The sequence below is a fragment of the Carlito syrichta genome, unplaced genomic scaffold (assembly GCF_000164805.1).
Source record: "Carlito syrichta isolate Samal-C Ts95f unplaced genomic scaffold, Tarsius_syrichta-2.0.1 Scaffold316004, whole genome shotgun sequence".
Taxonomy (NCBI): domain Eukaryota; kingdom Metazoa; phylum Chordata; class Mammalia; order Primates; family Tarsiidae; genus Carlito; species Carlito syrichta.
Window position 1 is genome coordinate 297,946 of NW_007260100.1, and position 16,556 is coordinate 314,501.

General features: G+C 34.3%; 1 protein-coding gene across 1 annotated transcript in view; it reads left to right on the top strand.

The window, feature by feature from the left end:
- The window catches only part of DIAPH2 (diaphanous related formin 2), a 650,570-nt gene that overhangs the window by 26,452 nt on the left and 607,562 nt on the right, over positions 1 to 16,556 (top strand). The window contains exons 7-11 of the mRNA XM_021706787.1: positions 930 to 1,046; positions 3,250 to 3,368; positions 6,912 to 6,976; positions 11,161 to 11,265; positions 15,853 to 16,173. Of these exons, the coding sequence (XP_021562462.1) occupies positions 930 to 1,046; positions 3,250 to 3,368; positions 6,912 to 6,976; positions 11,161 to 11,265; positions 15,853 to 16,173 (727 nt within the window). The remainder of the gene's footprint in view (positions 1 to 929; positions 1,047 to 3,249; positions 3,369 to 6,911; positions 6,977 to 11,160; positions 11,266 to 15,852; positions 16,174 to 16,556) is intronic.

A 16,556-nucleotide genomic window follows, 5' to 3' on the forward strand; every position in this document is an offset into this window, starting at 1 on the left:
AAGAGAAATATGCTGCTGGGCGTGGTGGCTCAAGCCTGTAATCCCAGCACTTTGGGAGGCCAAGATGAGAGGATTACCTGAGCTCAGGGGTTTGAGACCAGTCTGGCCAACTTGGTTGAGACCTTGTATCTACAAGAAATCAAGAAAAATTACCCATGCATGGTAACTCACGCCTGTAGTTCCCGCTACTGGGAAGGCTGAGGCAGAAGGATCACCTGAGCCCAGAAGGTCAAGGCTGCAGTGGCCGTGAGCGTGCCACCGCACTCTAGCGTGGGCGACAGAATGAGATTCTGACTCAAAAAAAGAAAGAAAAATATGCTTCAACTTTCATTTGTCCCGACTTTCTGTCTTTTATCAAATATTGAAATACAAATGAATGCAAGTGATAATAGTTTCAGATTTGGTAAGTATTTTATCTGGATAGAATAAAACTGGTTTAGTGACCTTTTAGCAGTTCACAGCATGCTCATTTTCCTTCTATCTCATGTGGCAGTGAAAATAGAGTAGTAGTGGCTTGCATGAATAATATAGGTCCTCTGTCACAATGACAAGGAGTGCAGAAGGAAACTGTTTACACTGATGGTGTTACTTTTCCAATGGTACCAGCTATAGGTGGATTTTAAAATATAATGAATAACTGATCATTTAATGTTTTGACAGTCAAATGGTCTTGGAATTCTCTTTGGGTCTGTTTCTCTAGTAGAAAATTTAAATGATTCTGTAGAATCATTTTAATTAATTAATATAATTCCATAGAATAATTTTAATTTTTGATGTAGATGTTTAAATACTGACTCATGGAGTTGAAGGTTTAGAAACAGTAATAGAAGCAAGATGATAAATAAGTATTTTAAGAAATTAAGCTGCTTTTGTTATAAGTTAAACTTTCATCAGGAATCTTTGATTTTTTTCCTTTACTTACTTTCTACTGATATGAATGAAGTGTATCATCTTCTGTATAATATGTTGAAGGACACTGCTGCTGAAAATTACTTACTATCCATTCTACAACATTTTTTGCTCATCAGAAATGATTATTACATCAGGTAAGAGTCAGTTCTAAGAGTACTATTTTTATAATTTAAATTGGATATTGAAGGAAAATTAGCAATGTAGTGTGGCCTAGGCAATATATTCATATATACAAAAAGTATAAGAGTTTGACTACTTTAGGTAATGCTTTTAAAAGGTGTTCATTTATTTTTAGTAGGGCCAGAAGGCAGATATCTACTTCTAAAACTGGAATAACCCAGCAATAGGACTTTTTATAGCAAGGAACCCAATGGATTTTACTGACCCTGTGATTAATTTTCTTGTTAGGTAGTGGTGCCACAGAGAAAGCACTGCAGATTTTAGAGTAGAACTTTTAGGGTTTTATTTTGTGTATTTTAACAAGTGAGGTTTTACTATTATTTGTCTGTTAATAGTATTTATCTAGTAATAAATGTGATCTTAGCATCTAAGAAAATAATAATGCTAATATTTGTTTTATGTTCAGTAATGTCATTCTTCAAAATAAATGAGTATAATAATACATCAAGTTTTTAGAATCTAGTTAACTGGGAATATATATCTAAAAACAAGAAAGTTATAAAATGTTTCTGAGTGACTGAAATTATCCACAGGCTGGTAGACATGATCTTATATTTAATGGTTCAAGAAACTCTTAGTTGTTCTTCATACTCTAATTCACATGAAATTCTGGCAACCTAGGCTTTTTGATTTTTCAAAACTTGCTTGATTAAAGGGAAAAGGAAGGCTATCATGAGGTCAGGTATGATTGTTAAAAAAAAAAAAAAAAGTGACAGCTCTAAAGCAACATAGAGACCTATTATAGTTCAGACCAGCACAATAATTTGATGGGCATTATGATGTTACAGAGGCATAAAAAAATGTTTAAAATACATAAAATGTTAAATTATGTACTTTTTTAAGCAGGAAAGATGGCAATGCATTAAAAATGATTGTTGTTTTCTAAATTAAGTTCTGGCAAACTTAGAAGTGGTACGATGCCCACGGGTACTTAGTTATCTAGAGATGTCATTTGTGTGGAAAGTATTCGTTTCTCAGTAACCATGAATATATGGGAAGTTACTCTCATATGGAATCCTTTTCATCCTAAGAACATCCATGAGAGGTAGAAGTGTGGCAAGTACTTTTATTTTACTTAGGGATGATTAACCTGGGTTCAAAGAGAATTGTTGTGCTTTCCTTAATTACCCAAAGAATCTTTGACTAAAATGAGATTATAATCCAATATTATTTACCCTACACCTGATGATGACTTAAGGCCCAGATGTACAATGTATATTGTTATTTGTTCTTATTCTTGGAACCAGCCGTATGACAAAGGCATAGAAGAGTGATTAGAATCTATTTGGTTCATTTTCAAACTTTTAGTAGGTTGGCTAGTCATCAGCATACTATATTTAGGGATGTTTATGTCATAATTTGTCTACAGTAGTACTTCTTACTTATTTTTCTCTGTTGAATTTATTAACCCCTGACAAATACTTAATCTTCCTGAAATTTTAATGCAAAAGTACCTTTTAAAAAATTTTGCAGTATGCAAGTGGTCATTTTTAAAGCCAGAATTACCTTGATAGATTATAGAATTAGGATATGTTTTAAAACCTTTGACACTTTAAACAAATTGAGGCTATAGCCATGCATATCAAGTGTGTATGCTTTCATAAAATGGATCTTTTAAAATATGTTGCATAAATAGATCTTTGGAATAGTCTGTAACATAAGTGGCTCAGTCCAGTTTTGTAAGCTGTTATAGCTATCTTGAGCAAAAGTGCTGTAGTAAATTCAAGACATTGCTTGCTATCTAATGCCAAGAAACTCATCCCTTATTGAAATTGAGAACCTGTGGATGCCTAAAACCATTTCTGTATTCATAGATGTAGGACTAACAGTTTATTTATTTTCATTACCTTTAGAAACAATAGCTTAAGTAAATAGATAAGGTTGATAAGTATCTTTAAACGCAAACATGAATTCCTGCAAACTGGAATATTAAGTCGCTAAATGTTTGCAATTGATTACATCACAATGGATTTAGGCATGTGACATCCATACCATCTTTAAGCTTAGACATATTTCTCCTAAGGGAGTGTAATGGCTAGAAGGATTTTCTAACAGCAGTGCTAGAAAAGGATTTAGTTCTTTTAATTTACTGAATCCATTCTAAAGAATGATTTGCATAGGTAGGAAAGGTATTCACGAATACTTTCTTTTTTTCAGGCCACAGTACTATAAAATAATTGAGGAGTGTGTTTCACAGATAGTGCTGCACTGCAGTGGTATGGACCCAGACTTCAAGTATAGGCAAAGACTGGACATTGATTTCACTCATCTGATAGGTATGCAATATAATTCTCACTGCCCTTTCATTGTCTTTTACGCTTTCTGTATAATAGGCACTTTTTAAAGGTAGGTCTCTCACTGAACTTCATATCTGATGAATCATTGTATCCATGGGTACTCAGTTGCTATACTTGTTCATTATGATGACCGTGAGAGTTCTGCCTGTGTGATTAGAAATATTAAGCTATTTGATCAGTTCCAGCACTACTGAATTTGGTTTAAGCTTGCTCCACAAAAACCAGTATCTTATTATAGATTAATGCTTTCCTATTTAGAAACATGACCCTGAAATCCTTTAATTCATTTTATACTGATACCTTAGAGATTTTGTGGAAATCATGTGTACAGTAGGGCCTCATTAGTATTATAGCTGTGTTATTAGTGCTCAAACTTGAGAAAAGAAATATAGACTTATTTCAATAACTTGAGACCTTTTAAAGTTATCAAGTAGATCAACTTACATTTTGGTAGATCTTAGAAAGAATTTGAGATGATCATATTTATCTTCTTGGATTGCTGAGGAAATGACTTTATATCATTGTAGACTGGTAGTTAGCAATCTTTCCAGAACAATCTCTGAAGGATGATGTGAAACTTCCCTTGTGAAATAGGCTATGCTATCTTCCCTTATGGTTAAGCAGTTTTATTTATACTTAATTGAAATCACTACTGCTAAGGTTCAAGCATGGACTCATTTGTCTTGTCTTTAAAGAAATCAATAGCTGTTAAATGCCATTTATATATTATTTTTCATGCCATAGCTCAGGGAAGACTCATAGTAATATTCAAATATGATATCTTATTATTATGTATTATGTATTATCTTTCTGTTTTACATGTAATGCACACTTATTGTGGGCAATATAGAAACATATATGTGACAAACCACCAATCACATCACCACTGGTCCCTTTCCAGCTCAGTACATTTTCTAATATCTCTCTTTATTATCTATTTATCTATCTATATCTGTATATTGATTTTTCATGGAGAATTATGAGAATTTTTTCATATTAACCTTCAAAATGTGACTCTTAATTTCTATATAATATTCCATTTTGTAAAATATCATAATCATGGTAATGAATCCTTATTATATATCTAGTTTGTTTTTAGGTTTTCACAATTATAAATATCTCTACTGTGAATATTCTTGTATATAAGTGTTTGGCTTTTTCTCATTATTTCCTTGCAATTGATTCCTATAAGTGAGGGCATGAACTTTCAAAGGCTAAATGCTTTTTAGAAAGTTTGTGCCAATGTACCTTACCCAAGCAGTGAGTGTGAATGCCAGCCTTGCTGAATATTTTTCACTGAGCTTGATAAACTTAGTAATTTAATTTTTATTTTGTTGAGGGTGTCATAAGGGACTATTTTCAAATATATGTATTGGTTTATAGTCAGTTGCGAACCGTAGTTGACATACATACTCTAGTGCTGATTTTGGCTAGCTTGTTTAGCGTTCAGCAAACATTTATTTTATATACTATATGCCGGGTACTTATGACTGTATGCTATTAATCAAAAGCATTGGGGTGAGGAGAGCTGAGGGGATCAGATGAGAGAGGATAGTCAGCATCATAAACTTATTATGACCTCATCTGGATGTCATCTCTGTCATTATGAACAAATCATTTAACTTATCTAGGTTTCAGTTTTCTCAGCTCTAATATCAGGTAAGTCAAATATATACATGGTTCTTAATATTTTATGGGCAAAGCCCTTTGTGAGAAGCTGATGAATGCTGTGGAACTTTTCATTAGCATGCACATACACACATGTTTGTACCACAAAAATTATCAGGTGCTTCAAGAACTTCTAGGAAATCTATGGATATCTACTTTAAGATCACTTTGACCTGAAGAAATTTTCTCTTCTTATGTCATGATTCTCAAGTCTTAATATCTTTAATAAATAAGATCATATTAAATCTATGCCTAAAACTCTCCAGTGCCCTTTCCATTGAAATTTAAATCAGAATCAAAATTATTGCCAACCATGGTTAACCCAGCACAGATATGACCCCTCTTGACTTCATAACTTATCACTTTGCTTCTCAGTTGCTTTGCTCCAGTCACAGTTAAAAAAAAAAAGATTTATTTAAGTCAATTTAACATAAGAAAACTACCCATATTTAAAGTATATAATTTGATAAATTTTGATATTTTTATGTACATTTAAAACCATATTCAAAGTCAAAATAATAAACATCACTGTCACCCACTAAAGTTTGTGTATTTTCCTTTTAGTATCTCCTTCCCATGCTTCCCACTTCACATCCTGAGACAGGTACTGATGTCTGTCTTAGAAGTTTAACTTTATTTATAGTTTCTCTCATATTAGCTTCAGTTTCTAACATTTCATATAAACAGAAATATATAGCATATACTTCCTTTCTGTCTTCTTACATTCAGCATAATTATTTTGAGATTCATTCATGTTTTTTTTTGCGTGTATCAATAGTTAATTCCTTTATATTTCTGACTAATATTCCAGTATATAGATATACCACAATTTATTGATATATACATTTGTTGATAGTCTTTTGAGTTCTTGTCAGTTTGGGGCTATGATAAATAAAGGTGCTATGAACATTAATATACAAGTCTGTGTATAGGCATATGTTTTCATTTATTTTGGATAAATAGGTGCAGAATTGTTAGCTACAATATAGGCTTTATATATGCATATGTAATAATGAGAGCTATTATATTGCCCAAAGGAGATTCTTCAGTTATTTATATTCTGAAGTGTTTAATTGGACCTGAGAAGTTTGAAGTTTGTTTCCTTATGTACATGATATACTTTAGCCCAGATCTTAAGTAAAATTTTTCACTAAGATGCCCGAATTAATAAATGTTATTCTCTCTCTTCATCTGGCTTTTTTTGAAGGATCATTTTAAGTCTTAATAACCTCTGAACCTATAATAAACTTCAAAAAGTTTTTGAAGAATTTTATATTTGTGAAAGTTGAAAAATAGTTGAAATAGTAGAATACTTTAAAAATAATTTAGTCAAACATATATATATTTTTTTGACTCAGCGTCTCACTCTGTCGCCCAGACTGGAGTGCAGTGGCTGCTCCTGGCCACCACAGCCTTGACCTACTGGGCTCTGGCGATCCTTCCGCCTCAGCCTTCCAAGTAGCTGGAACTATAGGTGCGTGCTACCACACCCGGCTAATTTTTTTTTTTTTTTTTTGATTTACTGTAGAGATGAGGTCTCACCAAGTTGCCCAGGTGGGTCTCAAACCCACGGGCTCAGGAAATTCACTCACCTCAGCCTCCTAAGGCGCGGGATTACAGGCTGAGCCACCACGCCCCACTGATTAGTCAAACATATTTATCTATGCTTGATTTTGTGCCTCAGCAAACTATCACTTAATTCAGTTATTATGCCAAAAAGGAAAATGTGGTAGTTATGTGCAGTATAAGTCAATTTTCCTTTAGTAGCAATTGATGTAAAAATGATAGAGTCCGTATCTTTTGCCTAGTTATCTCACATCATAATTTCTAATCACTTTTGGTTGGTCTTAATAGATTCATGCGTGAACAAGGCAAAAGTTGAAGAAAGTGAACAAAAAGCAGCGGAATTTTCAAAGAAGGTAAGGCTTATAAAATATTAACCTTAATTGTTAAAATAATAATTAACTCATAGCCCATATTCTACCACCTTGCCACCTTGATTCTTTTTTTTTTTTTATTTTTAACTTTGAAGATGTGGGATGCAATTCAGGGTTAGCTATATAAATTATGCAGGGACCCTTGATGATGAGATATGCCCACCCCTCCCTGGCAGTTTCCCACTACTGCCAATCCCACCCCCATTCCCTCAGCAGTTTCCAAAACTACTGCCAATCCCTTTCTTATATTCTTATAGTATTTTGATAATTGTTCAAGGTCCACTTATGAGTGAGAATGTGTGGTACTCGGTTCTTTGTTTCTGTGATACATCACTCAGTATTATAGACTTTAAGTCCATCCAAATTGCTGCAAAATTCATAATTTCGTCCTTCTTTGTGTTGCGTAATATTCCATTATGTATATGTACCACATTTTTTAAATCCAGTCCTCTTTTGATGGGCAGCACAGTTGGTTCCATGTTTTTGCTATTGTAAATAATGCTGCAATAAACATGCATGTGCAGGTATCTTTTTCATAGAGTGATTTGAGTTCCCCTGGGTATATTTCCAGTAAGGGAATTGCAGGGTCATATGGAAGGTCAAATTTTAGATCGTTTTACCTTGGTTCTTAATGTAAGACTGTATAAATGTTGTTTCAGTTATATAGTACTATATATTTTTGGATTCAAATATAACCACAGAATATTGACTTATTTCCTGATAAGATAAGGTTGCTAATGTTCCCTCCCCATCACCTTTAACTCATTGTGGAAGAAAAACACTAGCCATGTTACTAAAGTGCTGAATGAAATAAAATTAGGTTGCTGAAAGGATATAGTTAAAAGCAATCAAAATTCAGTTGCTGAAAGGATACAGTTAAAAGCAATTAACCAAAATAAATCCCCTCATTGTTTTCCTGTAGCTCTGGATTCCTCCTAGCTCTTTGGAGAACTGTGTTGTCCTCTTTAAAGTCATTGCTATTGATAGCAATGGAATATTGCAATGTTGTCTCTCTTTCTCTGCTTAGACTTAGATTCTTTGAATTTTGCAATTTCCATTTTAAAATGATGCTGCTACTTCATGTAGACTTACTGGAATTTGAGATTTCCCTTTCTTTCTGTGTTAATGTCTTACATAAAATGCCTTCCAGTAAATGCCAGCTTTTTTAATATCTTAATTTTTAGACCTAAGATTGTCTTTTCCTTGTTTCCTGAAAGCATAGCTATAATTTTATTAGTATCTACCAAAAATTTCTCTTATTTTGTTCTAGACTCTGTTGAGTGTTAGTATAGTGTTTCTCTTCTGTTGGGTGCAGGGAGAAGGATTGAAGCTCAAGTCTAAAAGCTCTCCAGTTTTCAGCCTTCTGACAGCAAGATAAAGTGCTTACATATTGCTGTCTCTTCAAAGTTATGACTTACCTTGGAGATTAGATAATCACTTTTGCTATCACTCTAGAAATTATAGAGTATTACTGAAGTTACTTCAGGGCATCTGAAGAAATGTCTTTGCTCTTTCAGTTACTAGAATAGATTTTAAGAGCTTGAGCATAAAATGTTTGTGTGAAGCTGTCATTTTTATTGGTGAAAGAAAATGCATGCTTTTTGATTAATAGACCTTTATATTTCTAATGTTCTTGTTTTAAGTAGCACATTTAAAATTCCCTTTGAAAATCTTAGAATCTCCTTAATTTTGGGCTGGCACTATGATTAGACACTACAACACTGGAGCAAATTGTGATGATCTGTCTGGTAAAGTTTTCTGTAAGCATGTATTATGGGAGAAAAGAGTCTTGATGTAATAGAAAAGAAATTTGAGTGTTTGATACTTTAGCTGCAGCACGAGCATTTAGAATGAAAACATGTATGGTATCCCAGTGGTTAGCTACAGGCATTCTCTTGTCCTGGGTCATTTTAAGAGGCAGTATAAAGACATTTTCTAAAAAGTAACTAGAATGAGAGGTGGTAGTATTGAGCTCTGATCTCAGCTTTTCCGCTAATTAGCTGTGCCTTTGAGTAACCCACTTATTCTCCTTGGATGTTAGTTTCTTCGTCATTAAAAGGAGAAGATAAGATTAGTGGACTTATAAGAAGACCTTTTCCAGCTAACGTATTTCAGGCTTCTGTGATTTTTTATTCTCTGTGTTTACAGATTAACATGATTTTAAATTAAAAGCTGAAACATTGTGTGCCTCTTCTCAAATATTCCCAGTAAACCATTTATAAAGGGAAAATTGTATACAGTGTGCTTCTGTAGACACCATTTTCGAGAAGCACAGAGGAAGATAACTTTGGGACCGGGTATAGGAGTATAGATTTAGATAAATTTTAACATGGATAGTAGTGATGGCAAACAAGCTCACATTGGAGGACGTCCGTCTTCTTAGTGAACCAGGAAAACGAGGTCATTGACTGAAGGATCTGGGGTGGGTTTGAAATTTAAAGGGATTTGAGAAGATTTGGACTGGAATCTGTGGGACATTTTCTAGGAACTCAAGTAGAAATGAATAAAAGTGTTACTAAATAGTATTTCAGGTTTGACCCAAATACTCCGTTGTTATCTAGTTTGCTCCACCTACTCATTCTTCAGACTTAGATCAGGATGGCATATTATAATTTCCAAAGGTCAAATCTACCGTGAAGATAATTGATCATTATTTATTTATTTATTTATTTCTTCGAGTCAGAGTCTCACTCCAGTGCAGTGGCATGCTCACAGCCACCGAAACCTCAACCTGCTGGGCTCTGGCAATCCTTCTGCCTCAGCCTTCCAAGTAGCTAGAACTATAGGCGCGTGCTACCGGCTAATTTTTTAAATTTATTGTAGAGATGAGGTCTCATTAAGTTTCACGGGCTGGTCTCGAACTCGTGGGCTCAGACAATTCACTTGCCTAGGCTTCCCAAGGATGATTACTTATTAACAGCGAACATACCTTTGTATTCTTCCACAAACTCTAAAGACAGTTCTGGACAGTAAGATATATCACTTTTAGAAACAGAAATAACATTGTTGAAATAATGTATACACTTCTAAAATCACTTGAGCTGACATTGACAATAAAGGGCAAATAAAATGTTCCACACTTTGACCTAGGAAGTAATGACTGTAAATATGCAGGCTGGTTTGTGCCTGCTTGAAGACCTGTTTGAGGTAAGGACTGAGGGCAGGATGCTGCAAATGAATATTCACTATTCAGACAGTCTCTTTGGCTTAGCACACCATATTTCAACCTGCTATTTTCTGTCACATAACATGCTATACAAGTGTTTTGGTTATCTATCTGAAGGAGAATGCTATTACAACATATATCATTCTACCATCAGAGTTTGTAGAGTACCACTTTTTAGATTTTAGACAACTAAGATTGTAATAGAAATATTCGAATTTGTATTAATGTACATTCATCTGAGCATTCTACAAGTGCACTATCTCTTCAGGATCAAATGTGGTAAAGGAGTTGAAACTGCCTGATGGTCCATTTTTAGATTTCATTTTTTAATTCATTGAAACATTTAAAAAGTATTAATTCTAAGTTGGATTTTCAATAATGAGAAAATTAAAATGCCTATTATATATGAAGAGAGACTTCTCAGTCTACCTATTTTCTTTTTGTATTTTTTTTTTCAGAAATGAGTTTGAAAATGAGTTTTCTTACCTTGGGTAGGGCACATATTTTTTCTTTACTACCACTGCTACTACAAGCAATACCCCATCCCCACATGGGTACTTAGTTGTCATGAAAATAATCAAGAGCTCTGATTTTCTGAGTAAACCGGGAATTTATTTATTTATTTATTTATTTTGAGTTAGAGTCTCACTCCGTCGCCCAGACTGGAGTGCAGTGGCTGCTCCCGGCCACCGCAGCCACGACCTGCTGGGCTCCGGCGATCCTTCCGCCTCAGCCTTCTGAGTAGCCGGAATTACAGGCATGCGCTACCATGCCCGGCTGAGTTTTTGATTTATTGTAGAGAGATGAGGTCTCGCTGCCCAGGTGGGTCTCGAACCCGTGGGCTCAGGCAATCCACTCACCTCAGCCTCCCAAAGGCGCGAGATTTAAACCGGGAATTTAACTAAGCAAGAACTACTCCACTTATTTAATACATAATGTTGTTTAAAGCTTTCTAAAAACTATATTATTAACTGTACATTTATGGTGGTGATCATTTCAGTTCGATGAAGAATTCACAGCTCGACAAGAAGCTCAAGCTGAACTTCAAAAAAGAGAGGAAAAAATCAAAGAACTTGAAACAGAAATCCAGCAACTTCGAACCCAGGTAATGAAAGAAGATATAGACTTTGTGTCATGTCACAGTGAGTTCGGCGATAGAAAATTATCTTGTTAGATAGAAGAAAAAACGTGACCAGAAGCAGACTTTTCGGCAGTTTCACATTTTAGTTGAAATAACTCTACAGATTTTATTTTGCAGAACAGTAAATCATTTTAATATTTGGGAAAAAAGTAAGGCATTAGTTGTTCAAATGGCTATGAGTATTTTTAAGAGATTTTGTTACATAAGCAATACTGTTTTTAAGATGAAATTTTCATGACAATTTGAAAAATTGAGTCCATAATATTTTCTTTAAAAAAGAATATGGAAACGCTCATTAGTTGTAATTATCCCAAAGGCTCCTTGAGATCTCTTTAAATTTCAAATAAAATCATTTCACAATCTATAAACTTTACATTTCCACTTACATTCCCTATGATGAAAAACTCCCATATACACTTCAAATCTTAGAGTATCTAAACTTTCAAACTGATTAAGTACTCTCCTCAACGCACTTTAGTCTTAAATGAATATTAACAAGTTGAAGATTATGTTTTAAGTTTTAACATAGTGGGTGCACAGTAGGTTTTTTTTGTCTTCAGTTTTTTTTTTTTTTTGAGTCAGAATCTTACTCTTTCCCAGTCTGGAGTGCAGTGATGTGATCATAGCTTACTGCATCCTCGACCTTCTGGTTTAAGTGATCCTTTCACCTCAGACCCCTGAGTAGCTGAGACTACAGGTTCACAGCATCATACCTGGCTGATTTTTTAATTTTTATTTTGTAGTGACAAGGTCTCACTATGTTGCCTAGGCTCATCTTGAACTCCTGGGCTCAATTCTCCAACCTTGATGTCCCAAAGTGCTGGGATTACAGGTACCACACTTGGCCTGGTGTTTGTTTATTGACGTGCCCTGTTTCCATCAGTCTAATAAAAAATTTTTTTGAAAATTATTGGTTAACTCCAAAGTACCTAATGTTGTGACCTTACCTACCCTTAACCTGCATCACTTATCTCCAATATTTTATCATTTGTTTTCACTAAACCAACCTTTCTTCCTGCCCCCTTCTCTCCCACTCTCTTTCTTTCTGAATCTGACTTTTTTCCCTACATGTTTAAGAACTTAATTTCTCCTTATTTTTTTAATTCCCCCAAATGGTGACATTTTGCAGTGTTCTGTCCTCTACTCCTTTCTGTTCAGTATCAAACATTCAGGTATCACCTTTTAGTAGGTGTCAAGTCTCTTGAGTTTGTCTTCTCTTTCCAGCTTTTGATTAGCTAGCCCCATATGATGGTCCTGCTGCATGTTGAAACAAAACCCAGTATTTGCGGTCTCTTCTTCCTCAAACCAGCTTCATGTCCATTTGTATTTGTTTAAATTTTACCACTATTTTTTTTTTCCTGTCTCAGGTGTATTTGTACAAATAGCACAGGACACTATTTTTTAAGACAGTGAAGCTGGAGTTTTCTTTCCCTTTTCCCACCCCCCTGCCTTGACAAATTAAGCTAGTCACTGTCTGTTCTTTTTCCAACTTTTACCCACATTACACCAAAACCCAGAACCCTCCAGTTTCATTCTTTCATTACATCTTGCCTGGACTATTATAATGGTTTTTTGACTTTCCTCTCTCCTCAAATTCATCCTTTATGTCAGTGGCAAATTAATCTTCCTAAAACACTGCCCTGGTTATTGTCACTACAGGCTTTAATATTTTCAATGGTTGCCTGTTGCAGTCTGGATTAAATAAAATCTCCTTACCAGGAATTTTGAGGCCTTCTGGCATGGGCTCCCTTATCTCCCCTTTGCAGCCCAGATTGCAGTCTCTGTTGCAGCTAAGTCACCTTTCCTCTCTTCACATATGGAACTCTTGTGAAAAAAGTCTTCATATTTTTTCTTCTGCCAGCATTGTTAGTTACAGAGATGCTAATAGGTTTTTCATGAGACCAGCATTCCATAGTCCTACAAATTGGGGGTATGTGAAATTCTCCTGGAGACTCATAATGCTCATTAGCATGCTAAAAGGTCCCAAGATGTTTTACATTGAAGAAACCTGTCTACCTCTTTTTCATACAACTTTCCCAGACTCATTTGACCACAGCACCCTTTATCTTAGAATGCCTATTAATATCTCCTGGAAATAGTGTTTTAATAGAACTTAGTTGAGAAATATTGGTGTATGTTATTCTCTGTCAGAAATGCTCCCTCTTGCTCATCTGTGCATGTGAAACATAATCTTCAGGGAGAAGCCCAATAAGGCATCCTTTGGAAAGCTTCACCAAATACTCCATTAGGGAATTTCTCTGAACTTTCATATCACTTTTTTAGACCACTCACAGGATGTTTATGTGCCTACTCCATTTCTTCCACTAGAGCACAGCTACTTTGAGGACAGTGTATTTCTTATTTAAACCCCTACTTCATCTAGCGTAGGGCACTAGAACATAGTAAGTAGTTGCTTATTTATTGTTAAGTTAACTGTGAAAGTACAGTGATGCAGCAGTCTTTCATTCCTTGCCTCAAGCAATTCTCCTGCATTAGCTGGAATTATAGGTGCAAGCCACTGGGCCTGTCTACACAGCACTATCTAGTATTTCCCAAATGGTGTCAAATACTAAATTAATCATTTGCCACATTCAGTTCACAATACTATATTGTAGCCTTATTTACATGTTTGATTCTTAATTGTCCATGGGAGGAAAGAAAAGGCTGATATGATTTTATTTTTAAAGACTGGTGGCATTTAATATAAATATTTGAGATTCTCTATTAAATTTGTAAAATACATATTTAACTTGAGTAAAATGTTATTTTAAATAATAGCATTTTGTGATTGTAAAAGTTTCCTGTTATAAATATAATAGAGGTAAAAAATTGACTGGCATTTACAAATGTGTATTATTTTAATTGTGCTTTCTATTAATAAAAAAAATGGGACACACATTTTGCCTTCCAAAGTATACAAAAATATCCTTTCATACACAAAACTTGTAGGATAAATTACTAATTTCCTGAACTTTTAATTTTCCCTGTAATTTCTTTTATCTTAAGACTACAAAAGGCTGTTTTCTGCAGTTTTGCTGCATTAAAAATAAAATGAGAATAATTTTACATATTTTGATCCTATGTTTAATTCTTCCTGACCTCAGAAAGGATTGCATTCCAAGAGAGAATTTTTATATAGAAACACTTTAGTTGTACATATGTGTATGTACTCATTAACATTCACCTTTGTGAATGAAATATTTATTCAGTGTACAGTAAATGTGGGAAATATTTCTACAATCATGTCTACCTATGAGTGTTAACTTTGAATATTTTTGTAAATAGGTCAGTCCTTTCCATTTATTTTTTCCAAAAATATGCTTCAACTTATTTATTTTCTAAAGATATTTTTAAGTTTAGCACAATTAAATAGTTAAAGTAGAAAATTTGTACTAATAAATATAAGAAAACTTTCTAAGTAAAAAAATGATACTATACCAAGAAATTTCATTACTTTTAAATCTTTTGTTCAGTTCAACTAATGTTGTGATTACAAAAGATGTCAGTATGTCAGTTCACTGATGGTGGCTTATAATGAACAGCTCTTCTTTCATATTCAGTTATTTAGAAAAGTAAACCATTTTGATTAGTAGTGGTTCAAATAAATGAGTACAGATTAATTTTCAAAAAATAAGACTGTGGAATGCAGTGTCTTCCTTCATCTGTTATCCATTGTCATTAGAGAATGAGTTTGAAGTTACTTTTTGATAGTAGAAATGTCATACTCTCCTCATAATCCAATATGTCTGAATTAATTTTCCATGTGACAAATGAAACACATTCATGAAGAGATAGTCTTTTATAGTGGAAAGAGGACAGTATTGGGTATGTGAGGAACTACTTTGAAATTCTAATCACATTTCAGGCTGTGTGACCTTTGGTTAGTCATTTAACTTTTTTGCAGTTACAGTGTCCTTATCTATAAGCAGTGAGATAAAGGTGAGATGAAAATACCCTATCTATATTACAGGATTATAATAAGGATCAAAAGAAATAATAAATGTAAAAATGTTGGTAAGAATATATTATTATGCAAATAGTGCTATTTAGTATTAATTGTTGGTATTAGACAGCTAAGTTACTGGTGCTATGAAACAGACTCTTTGTGTAAGCTAATTGGCCCTCAAGGGAATTGAATCCATAGCCTTATATTAATTATCTCATATTCAAACCAACTAGTCTAACAGACCCAAGCCACATTCTGTACTTCTTCTTTGCATATATTTATAATGAAAGGTAATTTTTCATTATTTTGGAAGAGTATTTCACAAAATCTGGGAGAATGCCAACTTTCCCAGCATCAGTGTTAGCAAAAATAGTCAATGTCCAGAGTTTATAATATTTATCAAAAATTGGCACAGGTCTTTTTCATGTACCGTTTAGCCCTTAGGTGTTGCTGAATATTTAAGATATTTACCAACTCCTAAAAAAAGTGTATATAATCTCAAAAATAAAGAAGGTATTATCTAATCATAAATCACAAATGTCTACTGATATGTATTCTTTCTACCATCTTTATAAGCACTTAAACTTAGGTGATTTATGATTCAGGGACATGGACACTCAGGTTCATCAGGAATCCCAGGCCCTCCTCCTCCGCCTCCATTGCCAGGTGCTGGGCCACCTCCACCTCCACCTCCACCTCCACCAGCACTACCTCTATCCAGCGGAGCTCCACCTCCTCCTCCACCTCCTCTACCCGGAATGCCTGGGATTCCACCACCACCACCTTTGTTTGGGGGGCCTCCTCCACCACCACCCCTTGGAGGAGTTCCTCCTCCCCCAGGATCATCATTTGCTCTACCGTATGGAATGAAGCAGAAGAAAATATATAAACCTGAAGTATCCATGAAGAGAATCAATTGGTCAAAGGTAATACTAAGAGTTTTTTTTGACTTTTCTAGCCGTGATTGATCATTAATGTGTGAATAACTACACTGCTACATAAGTACTACATAATGTTTGAAAGTATGACTTCTGACTATTTTGCTTGCTCTTATAAGCTTATCATTTTATGTCTATCTTTCAGTTCAGGATCTAGATAACTGGAAACTCCCCCGATTGAAATTATGAAGTAAACAAAAGGAAAATCAAAATGGTGTAGAAAATAATATTTGAAACATATCAACAAAGAAAAACAGTTTTGATTCTTTCACCATTATTAATTTTAAGTACTATAACTTTCTTTTAAAAAAATTTTTATTGATACATAATATTCATACATTTTTACAGGGTGCATGTTCTATTTTGCTACA